General features: G+C 62.8%; 1 protein-coding gene across 2 annotated transcripts in view; it reads left to right on the top strand.

Moving 5' to 3' along the window:
• The first annotated feature begins 607 nt into the window (after positions 1-607).
• Positions 608-14,876, top strand: part of PPP2R3B (protein phosphatase 2 regulatory subunit B''beta) — a 69,979-nt gene continuing 55,710 nt past the window's right edge. Inside the window, exon 1 of one of the 2 annotated variants that reach the window (XM_075999293.1) lies at positions 608-919. In XM_075999293.1, the coding sequence (XP_075855408.1) occupies positions 623-919 (297 nt within the window). In that variant the 5' untranslated portion in view covers positions 608-622. Of the gene's footprint in view, positions 920-6,818; positions 7,196-14,876 lie in introns of those variants that run through there. The other variant, XM_075999294.1, reaches the window with a different exon arrangement.

The raw sequence follows: 14,876 nt of genomic DNA, 5'->3' as shown, positions 1-14,876 counted from the left end.
CGCCCACTGCGCATGCGCGCCCCCTCCCCGCGCCCCTGTCCCAGCGCACACCTCCAGGCCTCAGGCTCGGTCCCGGAGGGCACGTACTGCGCATGCTCGCCCGGCCGCCCTCCCGATCCCTGGCTTCAGCGGCACCCACGGCGCATGCTCCATCCAGCCAGTTGCCCCGCCCACCCGCGAGGGCAGGTACGCACTGCGCATGCCCGCACCTCCGCGGTCTGAGGGTCTCCCCTCTGGCGTGGGCCGCACCCCTAAAACGCTTAAGTGCGCCAAAGCGTACCGTGTCCGCGTTCGCGCCCCAGCCCCTCGGCCCCACGAGAGTCTCCTTCGAAGGCTCCGAGGCGGCAGGGCCGGCGTGCGGCGAGCCGCGCGGTCGCCGCGGCGATGACGTCGCCGCCGCGGGGACGTCGCGCGCGATGACGCGCCGCGTGCGCCCGTGAGTGGGAGCGCGGCCGGCGCGCCCGTTTTGAAGCCGCTTGGAGCCGCGCGGGCCCCGCCTCGGCCCCGGCCGCGCCCCCTTCCGCGCCCGGCCCCGCCAGTGCGCGCAGCCCCGAGGCCCGGCCGTGCCCCGCCGCCGCCCCGCGCCCGCGGGTCCGTCCGGAGGGCGCGGGGCCGGGCCGCCATGCCGCCCGGCAAGGCGCTGCAGCCGGTGCTGAAGATGAAGGTGGACGAGCTGTTCCTGCGCTGGCTCAGCGAGGCGGGCACGCAGCTCATGCTGCAGGAGTGCCTGCGCCGCATCCAGGCGCCCGCGCCCGCCCCGCCGCCCGCACCGCCGCCCGCCAGGCCCGCCCGCCCCGCCGCGCCCGCCCCGGCCCCCGCCAGGCCCGACCGCGCCCCCGCCGCGCCCCCGGGCGCCCCCGCCAGTCCCCGCAGCGGGCCCCACGCGCGGGCCGCGCGCAGGTCGGCGGGGACGCGAGCGGTGAGTCTCCCCTCCTCCCCCGCCCGGCGCCCGCCCGCTGACCCTGACCCCTGACCCCCGCACAGGGACCCCGACCTCCCGGCACAGGTGACCCGGTCCCGCTGACCCCTCCCCCCGCACAGGTGATCCTGTCCCCCTGACCCCCGCACAGGTGACCCTGACCCCTGACCTCCCCGCCCAGGTGACCCGGTCCCCCTGACACCCCCCCCCACAGGTGATCCTGTCCCCCGACCCCCCGCACAGGTGACCTGGGCCCGCTGACCCCCCACCCAGGTGACCCTGTCCCCCTGACCCCCCACCCAGGCGACCCGGTCCCCCTGACCTCCGCACAGGTGACCCTGATTCCCCACACAGGTGACCCTGATTCCCCACACAGGTGACCCGGTCCCCCTGTCCCCCCCCCCCGCACAGGTGACCCTGTCCCCCTGACCCCCCCGCACAGGTGACCTGGGCCTCCTGACACCCACACAGGTGACCATGTCCCCTGAGCCCCACACAGGTGATCCAGTCCCCCTGACCCCCCGCCCAGGTGACCCTGACTCCTCATCCCCTGCACAGGTGACTTAGACCCCCTGATCCCCCACACAGGTGACCCTGACCCCCCGCCCAGGTGACCCGGTTTCCCTGAACCCTCCCCCCCCACACAAGAAAGTCCCTGCACTGCAGGTTTCATCACAGACAGGTGCGGGTCCAAGTTGGTCGCACCTTCAGAGCTTGTTTTGAGGCTTGCACTGTGTTTCCCTGAAAACAAGACAGGGTCTTCTATTTATTTTTCCTCCAGAAGACACCCTGGGGCTTATTTTCAGGGGATGTGTTATTTTCCCCTCGAAGCCTCAGCTTGCAGCACGCACAGGACGGCCGGGACCCGACAGGGGGAGCCGACCTTGCTGGTGGGGCTGCCCCCACCTTCCCGGTCACCTCTGGGATAGTCGCTGTGACGATGGGGCAGACGAGAAGGGCTGCTCGTGTTCTTTACTGCTCCGCGGACGCATGGGTTGTGCAGAAGTAGCCACGCCCGTCACTAGGGCTGATTTTTGGGTGGGGCTTCTATTGCGCACGTGCTTAGACATCCTGCCAGGGCTTATGTTTTGGGTAGGTCTTATTTTCGGGGCAACGCGGTAGGTTGGTTTCTGTTTATCCACTTCTCAGCAGTCTCTTCCACTCCCCTAACCCGAGGAAGGAAGGAGCCTGGAGGTTTTGTCCCTCATGTGTCTGGTGGCAAAGCTACAGTAATTGGAGCTGGACAGCTGTCACTTTAAAAAAAAACAACAAAAAACCGGAAACTTCTGCTGTTTAATACTGTGTACATTAAAAGGAATGAAAGGTCGCCTCCAGACATTATAGAAAAATGTAGGGTTGGTGCATTTTTTTTTTTTTTTTTTTGAGACAGAGTCTCATTCTGTTGCCCAGACTAGAGTGCTGTGGCGTCAGCCTCGCTCACAGCAACTTCCAACTCCTGGGCTCAAGCGATCCTCCTGCCTCAGCCTCCCGAGTAGCTGGGACTACAGGCACTCACCACCACGCCCGGCTAATATATATATATATATTTTTTAGTTGTCCAATTAATTTCTTTCTATTTTTAGTAGAGATGGGGTCTCGCTCTTGCTCAGGCTGGTCTCGAACTCCTGACCTCGAGCAATCCTCCCGCCTCGGCCTCCCAAAGTGCTAGGATGACAGGCGTGAGCCACCGCGACCGGCTGGGTTTGGTGCATATTTTAGAACACTCCTGAACTCTGGCGTATTAAGAATATCCCAGCGGAACTTGTTGGTAACATTCCTGGTTTTAGGACTGGACCTCGGGCTCTGGTCCACAGCACCACGCATGTCGCGAAGTGGTAGTTCCACGGTGCAACAGTTTCCCAGCCATGGCGCCCGGCCGTCCAGTGCTCAGTGACAGGCGGGCGTCTGTCCCAGGAGAGCTCGTTTGTTTCCGAGTCACCGGTGGTTGTCTGATGTGTTCGAATGGCTCTGGAACGTCTCCAGAAAGCAGGAGCAGGGTGAGAATGTGAAGTAACACTGGGGGCAGCCCGGGAGACCGCCGTCTGGCCGAGGTTCTCCAGACGGGTCCAGGGGGGACTTGCCGGGACCCGCAGAAGCTCATGGCCCCGGGACCGTCCCTGGAGCGCCTGGGTGGACAAGGGGGTGACAAGAGGGAGGAGAAGAGGGGACAGGAGAGGGCGTCTCCTGAGGAGAGTCTGGGAAGGGGTGGGGGCTGGGTGGACAAGGGGGTGACAAGAGGGAGGAGAAGAGGGGACAGGAGAGGGCGTCTCCTGAGGAGAGTCTGGGAAGGGGTGGTGGGGGCTGGGTGGACAAGGGGGTGACAAGAGGGAGGAGAAGAGGGGACAGGAGAGGGCGTCTCCTGAGGAGAGCCTGGGAAGGGGTTGGGGGCTGGGTGGACAAGGGGGTGACAAGAGGGAGGACAAGAGGGGACAGGAGAGGGCGTCTCCTGAGGAGAGTCTGGGAAGGAGTGGGGGCTGGGTGGACAAGGGGGTGACAAGAGGGAGGAGAAGAGGGGACAGGAGAGGGGGTCTCCTGAGGAGAGTCTGGGAAGGGGTGGGGGCTGGGTGGACAAGGGGGTGACCTAGGGAGGAGAAGAGGGGACAGGAGAGGGGGTCTCCTGAGGAGAGTCTTAGAAGGGGTGGGGGGGCTGGGTGGACAAGGGGGTGACAGAGGGAGGAGAAGAGGGGACAGGAGAGGGCGTCTCCTGAGGAGAGTCTTAGAAGGGGTGGGGGGGCTGGGTGGACAAGGGGGTGACAAGAGGGAGGAGAAGAGGGGACAGGAGAGGGCGTCTCCTGAGGAGAGTCTTAGAAGGGGTGGGGGGGCTGGGTGGACAAGGGGGTGACGAGGGAGGAGAAGAGGGGACAGGAGAGGGCGTCTCCTGAGGAGAGTCTGGGAAGGGGTGGGGGCTGGGTGGACAAGGGGGTGACAAGAGGGAGGAGAAGAGGGGACAGGAGAGGGCGTCTCCTGAGGAGAGTCTTAGAAGGGGTGGGGGGGCTGGGTGGACAAGGGGGTGACAGAGGGAGGAGAAGAGGGGACAGGAGAGGGCGTCTCCTGAGGAGAGTCTGGGAAGGGGTGGGGGCTGGGTGGACAAGGGGTGACAAGAGGGAGGAGAAGAGGGGACAGGAGAGGGCGTCTCCTGAGGAGAGTCTGGGAAGGGGGTGTCGGGGCTGGGTGGACAAGGGGGTGACAGAGGGAGGAGAAGAGGGGACAGGAGAGGGCGTCTCCTGAGGAGAGTCTGGGAAGGGTGGGGGGAAGGGTGGACAAGGGGTGACAGAGGGAGGAGAAGAGGGGACAGGAGAGGGCGTCTCCTGAGGAGAGCCTGGGAAGGGGTGGTGGGGGCTGGGTGGACAAGGGGGTGACAGAGGGAGGAGAAGAGGGGACAGGAGAGGGCGTCTCCTGAGGAGAGTCTGGGAAGGGTGGGGGGAAGGGTGGACAAGGGGTGACAGAGGGAGGAGAAGAGGGGACAGGAGAGGGCGTCTCCTGAGGAGAGTCTGGGAAGGAGTGGGGTCTGGGTGGACAAGGGGGTGACAAGAGGGAGGAGAAGAGGGGACAGGAGAGGGGGTCTCCTGAGGAGAGTCTGGGAAGGGGGTGTCGGGGCTGGGTGGACAAGGGGGTGACAGAGGGAGGAGAAGAGGGGACAGGAGAGGGCGTCTCCTGAGGAGAGTCTGGGAAGGGTGGGGGGAAGGGTGGACAAGGGGTGACAAGAGGGAGGAGAAGAGGGGACAGGAGAGGGCGTCTCCTGAGGAGAGTCTGGGAAGGAGTGGGGTCTGGGTGGACAAGGGGGTGACAAGAGGGAGGAGAAGAGGGGACAGGAGAGGGGGTCTCCTGAGGAGAGTCTGGGAAGGGGGTGTCGGGGCTGGGTGGACAAGGGGGTGACAGAGGGAGGAGAAGAGGGGACAGGAGAGGGCGTCTCCTGAGGAGAGTCTGGGAAGCGGTGGGGGCTGGGTGGACAAGGGGGTGACAAGAGGGAGGAGAAGAGGGGACAGGAGAGGGCGTCTCCTGAGGAGAGTGTGGGAAGGGGTGGGGGCTGGGTGGACAAGGGGGTGACAGGGAGGAGAAGAGGGGACAGGAGAGGGCGTCTCCTGAGGAGAGTCTGGGAAGGGGCGGGGGGGCTGGGTGGACAAGGGGGTGACAGAGGGAGGAGAAGAGGGGACAGGAGAGGGCGTCTCCTGAGGAGAGTCTGGGAAGGTCGTGTCGGGGCTGGCTAGGCGACCTTGTGTGAGAAGGAAGTGGGTCTACCCTGGCTACACAGTGTGGTCCCAACCATAGCACCCTTTTCTCTGGGAAAGGCCGAATGGAATGGGGAGCGGAGTTGCAGGGGAGGGCGGGAGGCTGAGCAGGGCCAGCGTGAGGGTTTCCTGGTCGGTTACACTGTCTTCCTGTGATCTGGCATGGGACACTGGTGGTCACAGGTTACTCCAGACCCGTAGGGGACACCTCCCGGCGTGAATCTCAGTGAGTACTGTGCAAGCAGGGATGGCGGTGACTCTGTGTTGGTCCATGAGCTGTGACAAGTGCGCCCAGCAGTGAGGCGGGATGCCGCTGACCGGGGACCCGGGGCGGGAGGTGGGCAGGCTCACAGAGCGCCCTGCCTGTGCGGAATGGCTCTGACACTTGCGTGGGGCTGCTCTCCCCGGTCCGGGAGGGGACGCCCGTCCTCTTGAGTGGGCCTCGTCCACAATCGGGGCCTTCCCGGTGTGGCCTGTCTGCGTGCCTGCGTGGGTCTCCTTTCAGGGCTTCTGTGTTTTCCAGTGGCTCTTTATTTTTTTATTATTATTTATTTACTTATTTCTGAGACAGAGTCTGTCTGTTGCCCGGGCTAGAGTGCCGTGGCATCAGCCTGGCTCACAGCAACTTCACACTCTTGGGCTCAAGCGATCCTCCTGCCTCAGCCTCCTCCTGAGTAGCTGGGACTACAGGCATCCGCCACCATGCCCGGCTAATTTTTTCTATGTATTTTTGGTTGGCCAATTAATTTCTATTTTTAGTAGAAACAAGGTCTCACTCTTGCTCTGGCTGGTGTCAAACTCTTGAGCTCAAGCTGTCCTCCCGCCTCAGCCTCCCAGAGTGCTGGGATTGCAGGCGTGAGCCACCGCCCCCGGCCATGCGGTAGTTTTGTTGAGTTTAGTAGTTTTATCTCCTGCAGGCCTTTTTGATGCGTGCCGGTGAGCGTGGGCCGTCCTGAAGTTCTGCCCTGCGCTGCTGTGGCGTGTTGCGTGTGGCGTGTGCATTAACGGCTGCCTTAGTTCCAAAAGGGGGGCCCAAGATGCTCCGGGGTCCCGTCCCCAGACTGGCTCTTGTGGGCTTCGTGCCTGGCACCCACCCCCTGGGCCCAGGAGTGTCCGATTCCTGCCAGGCTGGTGGGGGAGGAGGCAGGGGAGCGTGAGCTAGTCCTCAGGCAAAGCCCTGAGCGCACCTGTTCCTTCTCAGGATGATCGCAGACAGGTGCGGTTATCCAGGTGCAGCTGGCAGGGAAGGCAGGAAAGCCGGCATACCCGCACTCCCCAATCTTGGGGAGAGAGCGTTGGTGTCCGTCCCCTTGGTGGTTCAGCCTCCCCTCTCACGCGGGCGTCCTGGGCAGTGTGGGCAGCGTGGGCAGAGCTGTGTGCGGCTTGCACTCCGTGCCGGGACGGGCTGGGGGCCGTGCAGGAGCGGCTGCCCGCGGGGGGCCTCGGGGGGCAGGGCCCTGCCTTCCAGCCAGGTCCGGCTCTGTCTCCGCAGACCCCACCTCCGGGGAGAGGGCCGGCTGGCCGCGTCCCGCGGGAGGATCTGCTGGTGCCTGTCAGGGCCACCCCCACGTGACGGCCGCTGGGAGACAGCTGCCTGCGCCTGGGACGCCCCGCCCGGGAGGGGAGAGAGGAGAGGGGAGAGGCCAGCAGAGCAGGCAGCGTCCTGTCCCCGCCGCGCACAGGGACAGCACAGAGACAGCCCGGACGGACGGCGAGTGGCGGCCGCCGGCTGCCCCCACGCCCCTCCGCGCCATGCGCCCCGCGCGGCCTGTGCAGTGCGCGCGGCCCGGGGCCGGTCCCCACTGCGCCTGGCCCGCGACCCATGGAGCGCGCTGAGCCCGCTCGCCGCCCCGAGCGCCCCGCCGGCCCCGGCCCGCCCCGCGAGCAGCGCGGCGCCCGCAGGCCCATGCGCGCCGACGGCACGCGGCTCCGGGAGCTGTCCCTGCGCCAGGACCCCGACCTGCGGCAGGAGCTGGCCTCGCTGGCCCGGGGCTGCGACTTCGTGCTGCCCTCCCGCTTCAAGAAGAGGCTGAAGGCCTTCCAGCAGGTGCGGTCCGCCGCCGCCGCCCTCCACGCGTGTCTGCCCGGGTGGGGTTCTGGTGCTCAGGGCACTTCCCTCCCCTCTGTGTGCCTGTGCGTGTTTTCCCTGCCCCCGTCGCGGGTGTGGGCCGGGCTGTCCCGTGTTGGTCGGCGTGAATACCAGTGTTGCAGGATTAACCGTGTGTGCGGGCGTGGACCGGGGTGTCCCGTGTGGCGTGGCGTGAATACCAGTGTTGCAGGATTAACCGCGTGTGGGGTGGGGAGTACGGGCCGCTCTCCGGGGCAGAAGCAGGTGTTTCTGTTTGGAACGCTGGCCGAAGCTCGTTAGGGAAGCAGCTCTTTGAAAAGGGCACCTGGCTGCTTTCCCTGTGGTTCGAGCTGCAAACACAAACACCCGGTGGAGTGAGCATTTTTCTGTGCCGATCGTCTGCAGAGAGACTTCAGGTTTAAATACAAGCTTGGGTTGTTGGCGATGATAAACACTTGGGAACTTCTCCACTCCGTCAGTGTGCTAGCGAGGCGTCCCCCTCCTCGCAGGAATGGGCATGGGCCGCATTCCTTCCTACAGCCGCCCGATTTGGTTTCCAAAGGGCTTTGTTGGGCGGCCACATGCCCAGCGACTCACCCGGCACGGGTTTTGTTACCTAATTGGCTTTGAAATTTAATCTCAACTCTCACAAGTGCCTGGGGTAGCAAAATTTGTCTGCGTCTATTCCACATCAGCTTTAAGAACGCCAAGTATGAGACTCTTCACTTAACAACTCGGGTATCACCTGGAGACGTTAGGTTTTGGCTGCGGCCGTATCTTGTCCTCACCTGGCCGCCCTCGGGGACCGGGGAAGATCTCTCCGTGACCGGTTCTCACACGCACACACGTGCTCCGAGGGCCTTGCATGTGGTTCGGGGACATTTGGCCCCTTAAACAGGTGCGTTTTCTCTTGGTTTAGGAGTTCAGTGGCCCCAAACACCAAATGAACCAAACCATCCTGTTTTGGAGGGAAAAAAAAGACCTGCTTTGCGTTGATATCTTAACTGCAATTTTTCTAAGATCACATCTCAACTTTTACACTAGGTTGAGTTTTTCCTGTCTGGCCTCTGTCTTACAAGTTTTGAAATTTTGTCTGTAAGCGGGTAGGCGGTGGATTTAAGTTTCTTCTGCGTTTTAGAGGAAAGTCTCTTGAAAATCCCGCTAATTTGGAGACCCTCAGCGTGAAATCGGCCTCACGATGAGCTTGTTTTAGTTGATGTGAAAATGGAAGTTTGCTGGTGCAAACGTCTCTTCCGCGGTTAGCTCGGCTGTTTGTGAGCGTGGAAACCCTCCTGCCGGCCTGGTGCTGCTGATCCGCTTGGGCTGTTCTGACCCGACAGAGCTCTTGGCCTTTGCGGGTCCCAGACTCCAGGAGCCAGAACCTGCTTATCAAAGTCCGGTGGCTTCAGGATGACTGTTCCTCTTACAAAAATTGCTTTTCGGGGCGCGAGGAATGGCCTTCACAGGAGGTTGGCTGGTTTCACAGGAAGAGTCTGTGTTTCTTAGGAGTGGGGGCGTTTGCTGCCCAAGGCCAGTGCTCTCCCAAGGGTGGTGGGGGCACTGCGGGCTGATTGGGGGCCTGGGGCTCATGTTGGGGAGCAGAAGGGACCTGTCCTGGCTCCGTGGGAGTGGGCATGTGTCTGTCTGTCTGTCCGTGGGGGGCGTGGCCTCAGTGGCTCACCTGCGGCGTCCGTGGCCCACCACTGCAGGTGGGGGCGCCGTGCCCCCCACCCTCCGACGCTCTCTGCGGTGGTTCTGGCATGGTTTTCAGGGCCCTGAGACGGGTGCTGCCTTCTGAGGCGCTCCTCAGTCCCACCCGGGAGCCCCCACAGGTGCCCTGTGCCGTGTCTTGTGCCTGTACCCGCCCCCCCTCCCCGCTGTTCCTGTTTCCATCCACCTCTGCTGCCCCAGCAGTGGGGCCAGGGCCAGACCCCCCACCCCGCTGCCTTCCTGTCGCGGCGGGTGGGGTTCTGGCCGCTGTTGGCTGTGGAGAGTGGGCAGATGGTGCGCCCACCGTGGGGTCAGGGAGGCCCGGTCCCCACGAGACAGCGCCCTGTTACGTGCTGCTCACTGCCACCTGCGCTTGGTCCCGCTTGCCCTCCTGGGGCCGCCCTGCGCTCCCCATCTGTGTGGGGTGGGATGGCCCTCCTGCCCGGCCGCCCTGCACTCCCCATCTGTGTGGGGTGGGATGGCCCTCCTGCCCGGCCGCCCTGCGCTCCCCGTCTGTGTGGGGTGGGATGGCCCTCCTGCCCAGCCGCCCTGCACTCCCCATCTGTGTGGGGTGGGATGGCCCTCCTGCCCGGCCGCCCTGCGCTCCCCGTCTGAGTGGGGTGGGATGGCCCTCCTGCCCGGCCACCCTGTGCTCCCCGTCTGTGTGGGGTGGGATGGCCCTCCTCCTGCCCAGCTGCCCTGTGCTCCCTGTATGGGTGGGGTTGGATGGCCCTCCTGCCCGGCCACCCTGGGCTCCCCGTCTGGGTGGGGTGGGACAGCCCTCCTGCCCGGCCGCCCTGCACTCCCCATCTGGGTGAGGTGGGATGGCCCTCCTGCCCAACTGCCCTGTGCTCCCTGTCTGGGTGGGGTGGGACGGCCCTCCTGCCAGGCCGCCCTGTGCTCCCCGTCTGGGTGGGGTGGGACAGCCCTCCTGCCCGGCCGCCCTGCACTCCCCGTCTGGGTGGGGTGGATCGGCCTGCCTCGGGGCTTGTGGACTCACACCTGGTAAACTGCAGTGCTGTGTGGCCGGCCTCACACCAGCCCTCCCTGGTGACGAGAGGCCTGGGAACCCACCTATGCTTTCTCCTCTGCCATTCCGGCTCCCGCACTTTAAACTTGACCTTTGTCTCCTGTTTGCCCACCCAGTGTGTCATTCCCAAGTTTTGGGGGTCCCTGGGAGACGCCAGCGCTGGCCCGCAGGAAGCTTGCGGTCAGCGGCAGGCCCTCCCTCCCAGGTGGTGACGGTTCACGCTGGACTGCCCACGCCCTGGCCAGTTCCCCTGGACCCCACGGTGCCGGTCCACACTGGACTGCCCACACCCTGGCCAGTTCCCCTGGACCCCACAGTGCTGGTCCACGCTGGACTGCCCACGCCCCAGCCAGTTCCCCTGGACCCCACGGTGCCGGTCCACGCTGGACTGCCCACAGCCCGGCCACGGGCTGCTGCTTCCTGCTGTGGCCTGGAGAGGGGCCGCCTCTGTGTGGGGACCCAGGACCCTGCGGGGCTGTGCACCCCATCCTGAGCGCCCGCCTCCTGCCGTCCCCGGCCTGTGCTGAGGCTCCCCTGTCACGTCTGGTATTGCTGGGGTCCCAGCGGGCGCCTCCGTGCCCCCACAGCGCCCTCCCGCACCCACCCACAGGATGCTCAGGCCGCCTGGCCGAGGGCCGGAGTTTGGGGCGGTGCGTAGCCCGTTTCCCGTGCCCTGGCCGCTCCCTCTCGGAACAGAGCCACTCCCCAAACATGCGTCCTCTGTGCGGACACCCTCGTCTCGTCCCAGGTGTTGTTTCTGTCATCCGTGGGCACGCTTTGCAGGACCGCGTGTGGCTCTGGAAGCCCGGGGGCGTGCCTGTGATTTCTGGAATCCCAGCGGGCCAGGGAGGCGTCTTCGCCGCCGTCTACGGGAATAGCTCTCCGGGAGGCGTCTTCACAGGAAGCTGCGCCCTGCACATTCCGGGTGGGATTAGGCGCGGAATGGTCTGGCAGCCCACGGCTCCCTTGTTTGTCTCAGTTCTCCCTAGGATTGAGCCTGCATGAGAAGGGTCCGTTCACGTACACGCGTGTTCGCGCAAACACACAAACACGTGTATTTTCTGCCAGTCACATTTCTGTCATCGGCGCCCAGTTGCGCACTGAGGAGTGGCCTCTGGTTCCCTCAGAGCCTCCCGGGCCAGCCCCCAGGCGCGGGCGTGTCGGGGAGGAATGCGCCTTCCGCAGCTGTGCCGGCCAGGGCTATTTATGTCCTGCGGTTAAGCGTGCAGGTCCATCCCCCGTGCCCTTTCCGGGGCTGTGCTGTTTGCGGTCGTCGATCGGTGCCCGGCATGGCGGGCTCGGCCTCCCATGTGCTGGCCTCTGCGTGTCTCCACCAGCTGTTCCCGGGCTGCACCGTGGGCCGGATCAGCCGAGCTGGCCCTCCCTCCCGGGACGTGTCACCGTCAGTGCTGTGGGGCCTCCCTGTCCCAGCAGGACACCCCGCCCGTTGGCCTGCAGACCCCGGCGTGCCCACAGCAGCTGCTTGGGTTTGCCGCTTCCCGCTACGGCTCTTAAAAATTTTTAACTTCTGTGTCTTTATGTCTCACTCTTTTTTTTTCTTTCCTTTTGAGACAGAGTCTCACTTTGTTGCCCAGGCCACAGTGCCGTGGTGTCAGCCTCGCTCACAGCAACCTCAGACTCCTAGGCTCAAGTGATCCTCCTGCCTCAGTCTCCTCCCGAATAGCTGGGACTCCAGGCATGTGCCACCATGCCCGGCTGATTTTTTCTATATATATTAGTTGGCCAATTAATTTCTATTATTTATGGTAGAGACGGGGTCTCGCTGTTGCTCAGGCTGGCTTTGAACTCGTGACCTCGAGCAGTCCACCCTCCCAGAGTGCTAGGATGACAGGCGTGAGCCACCGCGCCCGGCCCTTTATGTCTCTCTCATCAATGCGTATTATTCCTTTTTTCCAGGCTGACCTTTGTCTTTGAACTGGGGCATTTGGTCCATTTCTTTTGGCTTTTACTCCACTTGAATTATTTTCACTGTCTTTGCGTCCATGTTTCTCCTCTGCGTTCTTGCCTGCTGTTCACCTCCCCTTCCAGTCTGGAGTCTCCCCTTCCTACTCGCTTACTGCGTACCCCGGACGTTTCTCTGAGTCCAGAATGAATCACTATCTTGTCTCCCTCTAACTCAGACCCTCAGACACCCGATGGACTGTTGTTGCTGCTGCTGGCGTCCCGAGTTTTGTCTTTTTGTAGAGACTCACACGTGCAGTGCAGTGACCGAGCCTGTGGCCAGTGTGTTTAGGTTTTCCCACACGACCCCAGGTGACCTTGCTTCTGCGGAGCCCGGCCGTTCGGGGCGCCCTGCCCCTCCTGAAGTGCATGCCCCGCTTTCCCGGGAAGAACGGGTGTCCGCTAACGGCACACACAGCCTTTTTTTTTTTTTTTTTTTTTTGGTCTAAAAATGTCTCGGTGTTAATCTTGCGAGATAGTTCCCAGGACACGGAGTCCCAGGCCGGCAGCTGTTTCCGCCCGCTCCTGGTGTCTGCTGCTTGTTGGAAAGTCGGCTGGAGTCTGACCGTTAAGTGTGCTGCCTTGAAGATGGCCCCCTTGTGTTGCTGGTTTCGTTTTGTCTGCTTTTGCTGATCTTCTGGTCGTCTCGGGCGTTCTCCCGTTTCAACACTGTGTGTCTGGGTCTCTTTTCCCGGTCGTGCTGGGGTTCGCTGGGAGCCTCAGTCCCCGCACCTGCCTCCAGGCCTTGGGGCTGCCTTGTGAACACTTTCTTCACCTCCTTCTCTCAGTTCACTGAGCTCCCCTGCACTGTGTGTGATCTGCTCTTTAACTCATCCAGCAAGTCTGTGTGCACGTCTGTCTTTTTTTTTTTTTTTTGGAGACAGGGTCTCGCTCTGTTGCCCAGGCTAGAGTGAGTGCCGTGGCGTCAGCCTCGCTCACAGCAACCTCAGACTCCTGGCCTCAAGAGATCCTCCTACCTCAGCCTCCCGAGTTATTGGGACTACAGGTGTCTGCCACCATGCCTGCGTAATTTTTTTCTGTTTTCAGTAGAGACGGGATCTCGCTCTTGCTCAGGCTCCTCTCAAACTCCTGACCTCAAGCGATCCTCCCGCCTCGGCCTCCCGGAGTGCTAGACTTAGAGGCGTGAGCCACCGCGCCCGGCCCCAACTGTGTTTTCTGTTAATCTGTTTTTTCAGTTTTAGAAGTTTTACTTGGGTTTGTTTTTACTTGCTCTTTGCTTGTATTTTCAAGCTGCTGTTTTGTCTCTTAAAATGTACGAAGAGTATTTGGTTTATATTCTGATAATGCAAGAGTCTGAAGGCTGTGAGTTCTGGGTCTCTTTCCTTGTGCTTTCTTTCTGTGCATTTTGGTGATCTTTGACCGGGAAACACTCATTTTTCTTGGAACTTGGTCTCAGGAATTTTTAGAGTCCCAGATTTCCCCAAGAAGACCCTACGGCTTCCGGGTGCTGCCAGTCTGGGGGTAACGTCACATTTGTGGCGTGAGGGTTTTTGACCGTGCAGGTGACGCGGGCTCGGTGTGCAAACCTGAGTGCGCGTGCTCTGCGGCTGTAAGTGCTCAGGGAGAACTTGCCCGCCCCACCTCTGCAGCTCCTGACGCAGCACCGAGTTCGAGGCCTACAGTTGTCCTTTCATTCCCGGACGTTAGGGGTGGGGTGGGTATTTATTTCTAGCTCATTCTTCTCACTGAAGGTGAAGGCTCCTGGCATCCCCGCTTGGGGGGCAGCTTCCTGTGAGGACCCTGGATCCGCCTCCCGTCCCCAGAGCTCTGCCAGGCTGTGACGGGGACTCCGCCTCACCCCGTTGGGCCCGCACTCCTGAGGGCCAGCCTTGCCAGGCTCCGCTGGCTGTGCTGGGCTGCTCCTTCCAGGCACCCGTGGCCCCAGCCTGCCTTACTTCTTGCCGACCTATGGACGCTCTCTGGAAGACGTCTGCAAACGTTCTAAATGGTGTTTGCAGCGTCTCCAGCAGAAGGGTGGGTTGGTCTGCGGCCCTGGTCGTCGGAAAAACTGGTGCCCACAACTTCACTTGGGACGTAGGTCTTCTGCCTGAGTGAATTCCGTAGACCCCACTCCACAGCTGCGTCCGCCTGGCCTTTCCCGAGGGGGAGTTCCCGGAAGGCTCCAGGCTCCGTCCCCACAGCTCGAGACACGGGACAGGGTCTTCAGGGAGGACGCGTGTGGGACACAGGAGGATGCAGCCTCCTGCTGCCCTGGTTCCCGATTCACGTTCTGAAGCAGAGGCAGAACAGTGTGCGCCTTAGGTGGGAGTGTGACATACATTCAGCCAGCTCCCGTCCAAGGCCTGCTCTGTGCCCCGGGGTCGGGGGGATGCGGCCTGCTCCTCTGGTGGGGACAACAGAGAAACCTACTTATGAGGCCTGGGTGAGGGGTTGTGCAGGAGCAGTGGAGGGCAGTGAGGTGCCCTTTCCTGTTGTCTGTGAGGACAGGCTGTGACCTGTGACTGGGGGAGGGGCCTGTGCAGGAGCAGTGGGTGTGGTCTGTGAGGGTGACCTGTTACCTGGGGGTGGGGCCTGTGCAGGAGCAGTGGGTGTGGTCTGTGAGGGTGACCTGTTACCTGGGGGTGGGGCCTGTGCAGGAGCAGTGGGTGTGGTCTGTGAGGGTGACCTGTTACCTGGGGGTGGGGCCTGTGCAGGAGCAGTGGGTGTGGTCTGTGAGGATGACCTGTGACTGGGGGTGGGGCCTGTGCAGGAGCAGTGGGTGTGGTCTGTGAGGGTGACCTGTGACTGGGGGTGGAGCCTGTGCAGGAGCAGTGGGTGTGGTCTGTGAGGGTGACCTGTGACTGGGGGTGGAGCCTGTGCAGGAGCAGTGGGTGTGGTCTGTGAGGGTGACCTGTGACTGGGGGTGGGGCCTGTGCAGGAGCAGTGGGTGTGGTCTGTGAGGGTGACCTGTGACCTGGGGGTGGGGCCTGTGCAGGA

Source organism: Microcebus murinus, chromosome X, assembly GCF_040939455.1.
Source record: "Microcebus murinus isolate Inina chromosome X, M.murinus_Inina_mat1.0, whole genome shotgun sequence".
In the NCBI taxonomy this organism is placed as follows: Eukaryota; Metazoa; Chordata; class Mammalia; order Primates; family Cheirogaleidae; genus Microcebus; species Microcebus murinus.
The sequence above is the reverse complement of the archived record's forward strand: the minus strand, read 5'-3'. Positions and strand labels throughout refer to the sequence as shown.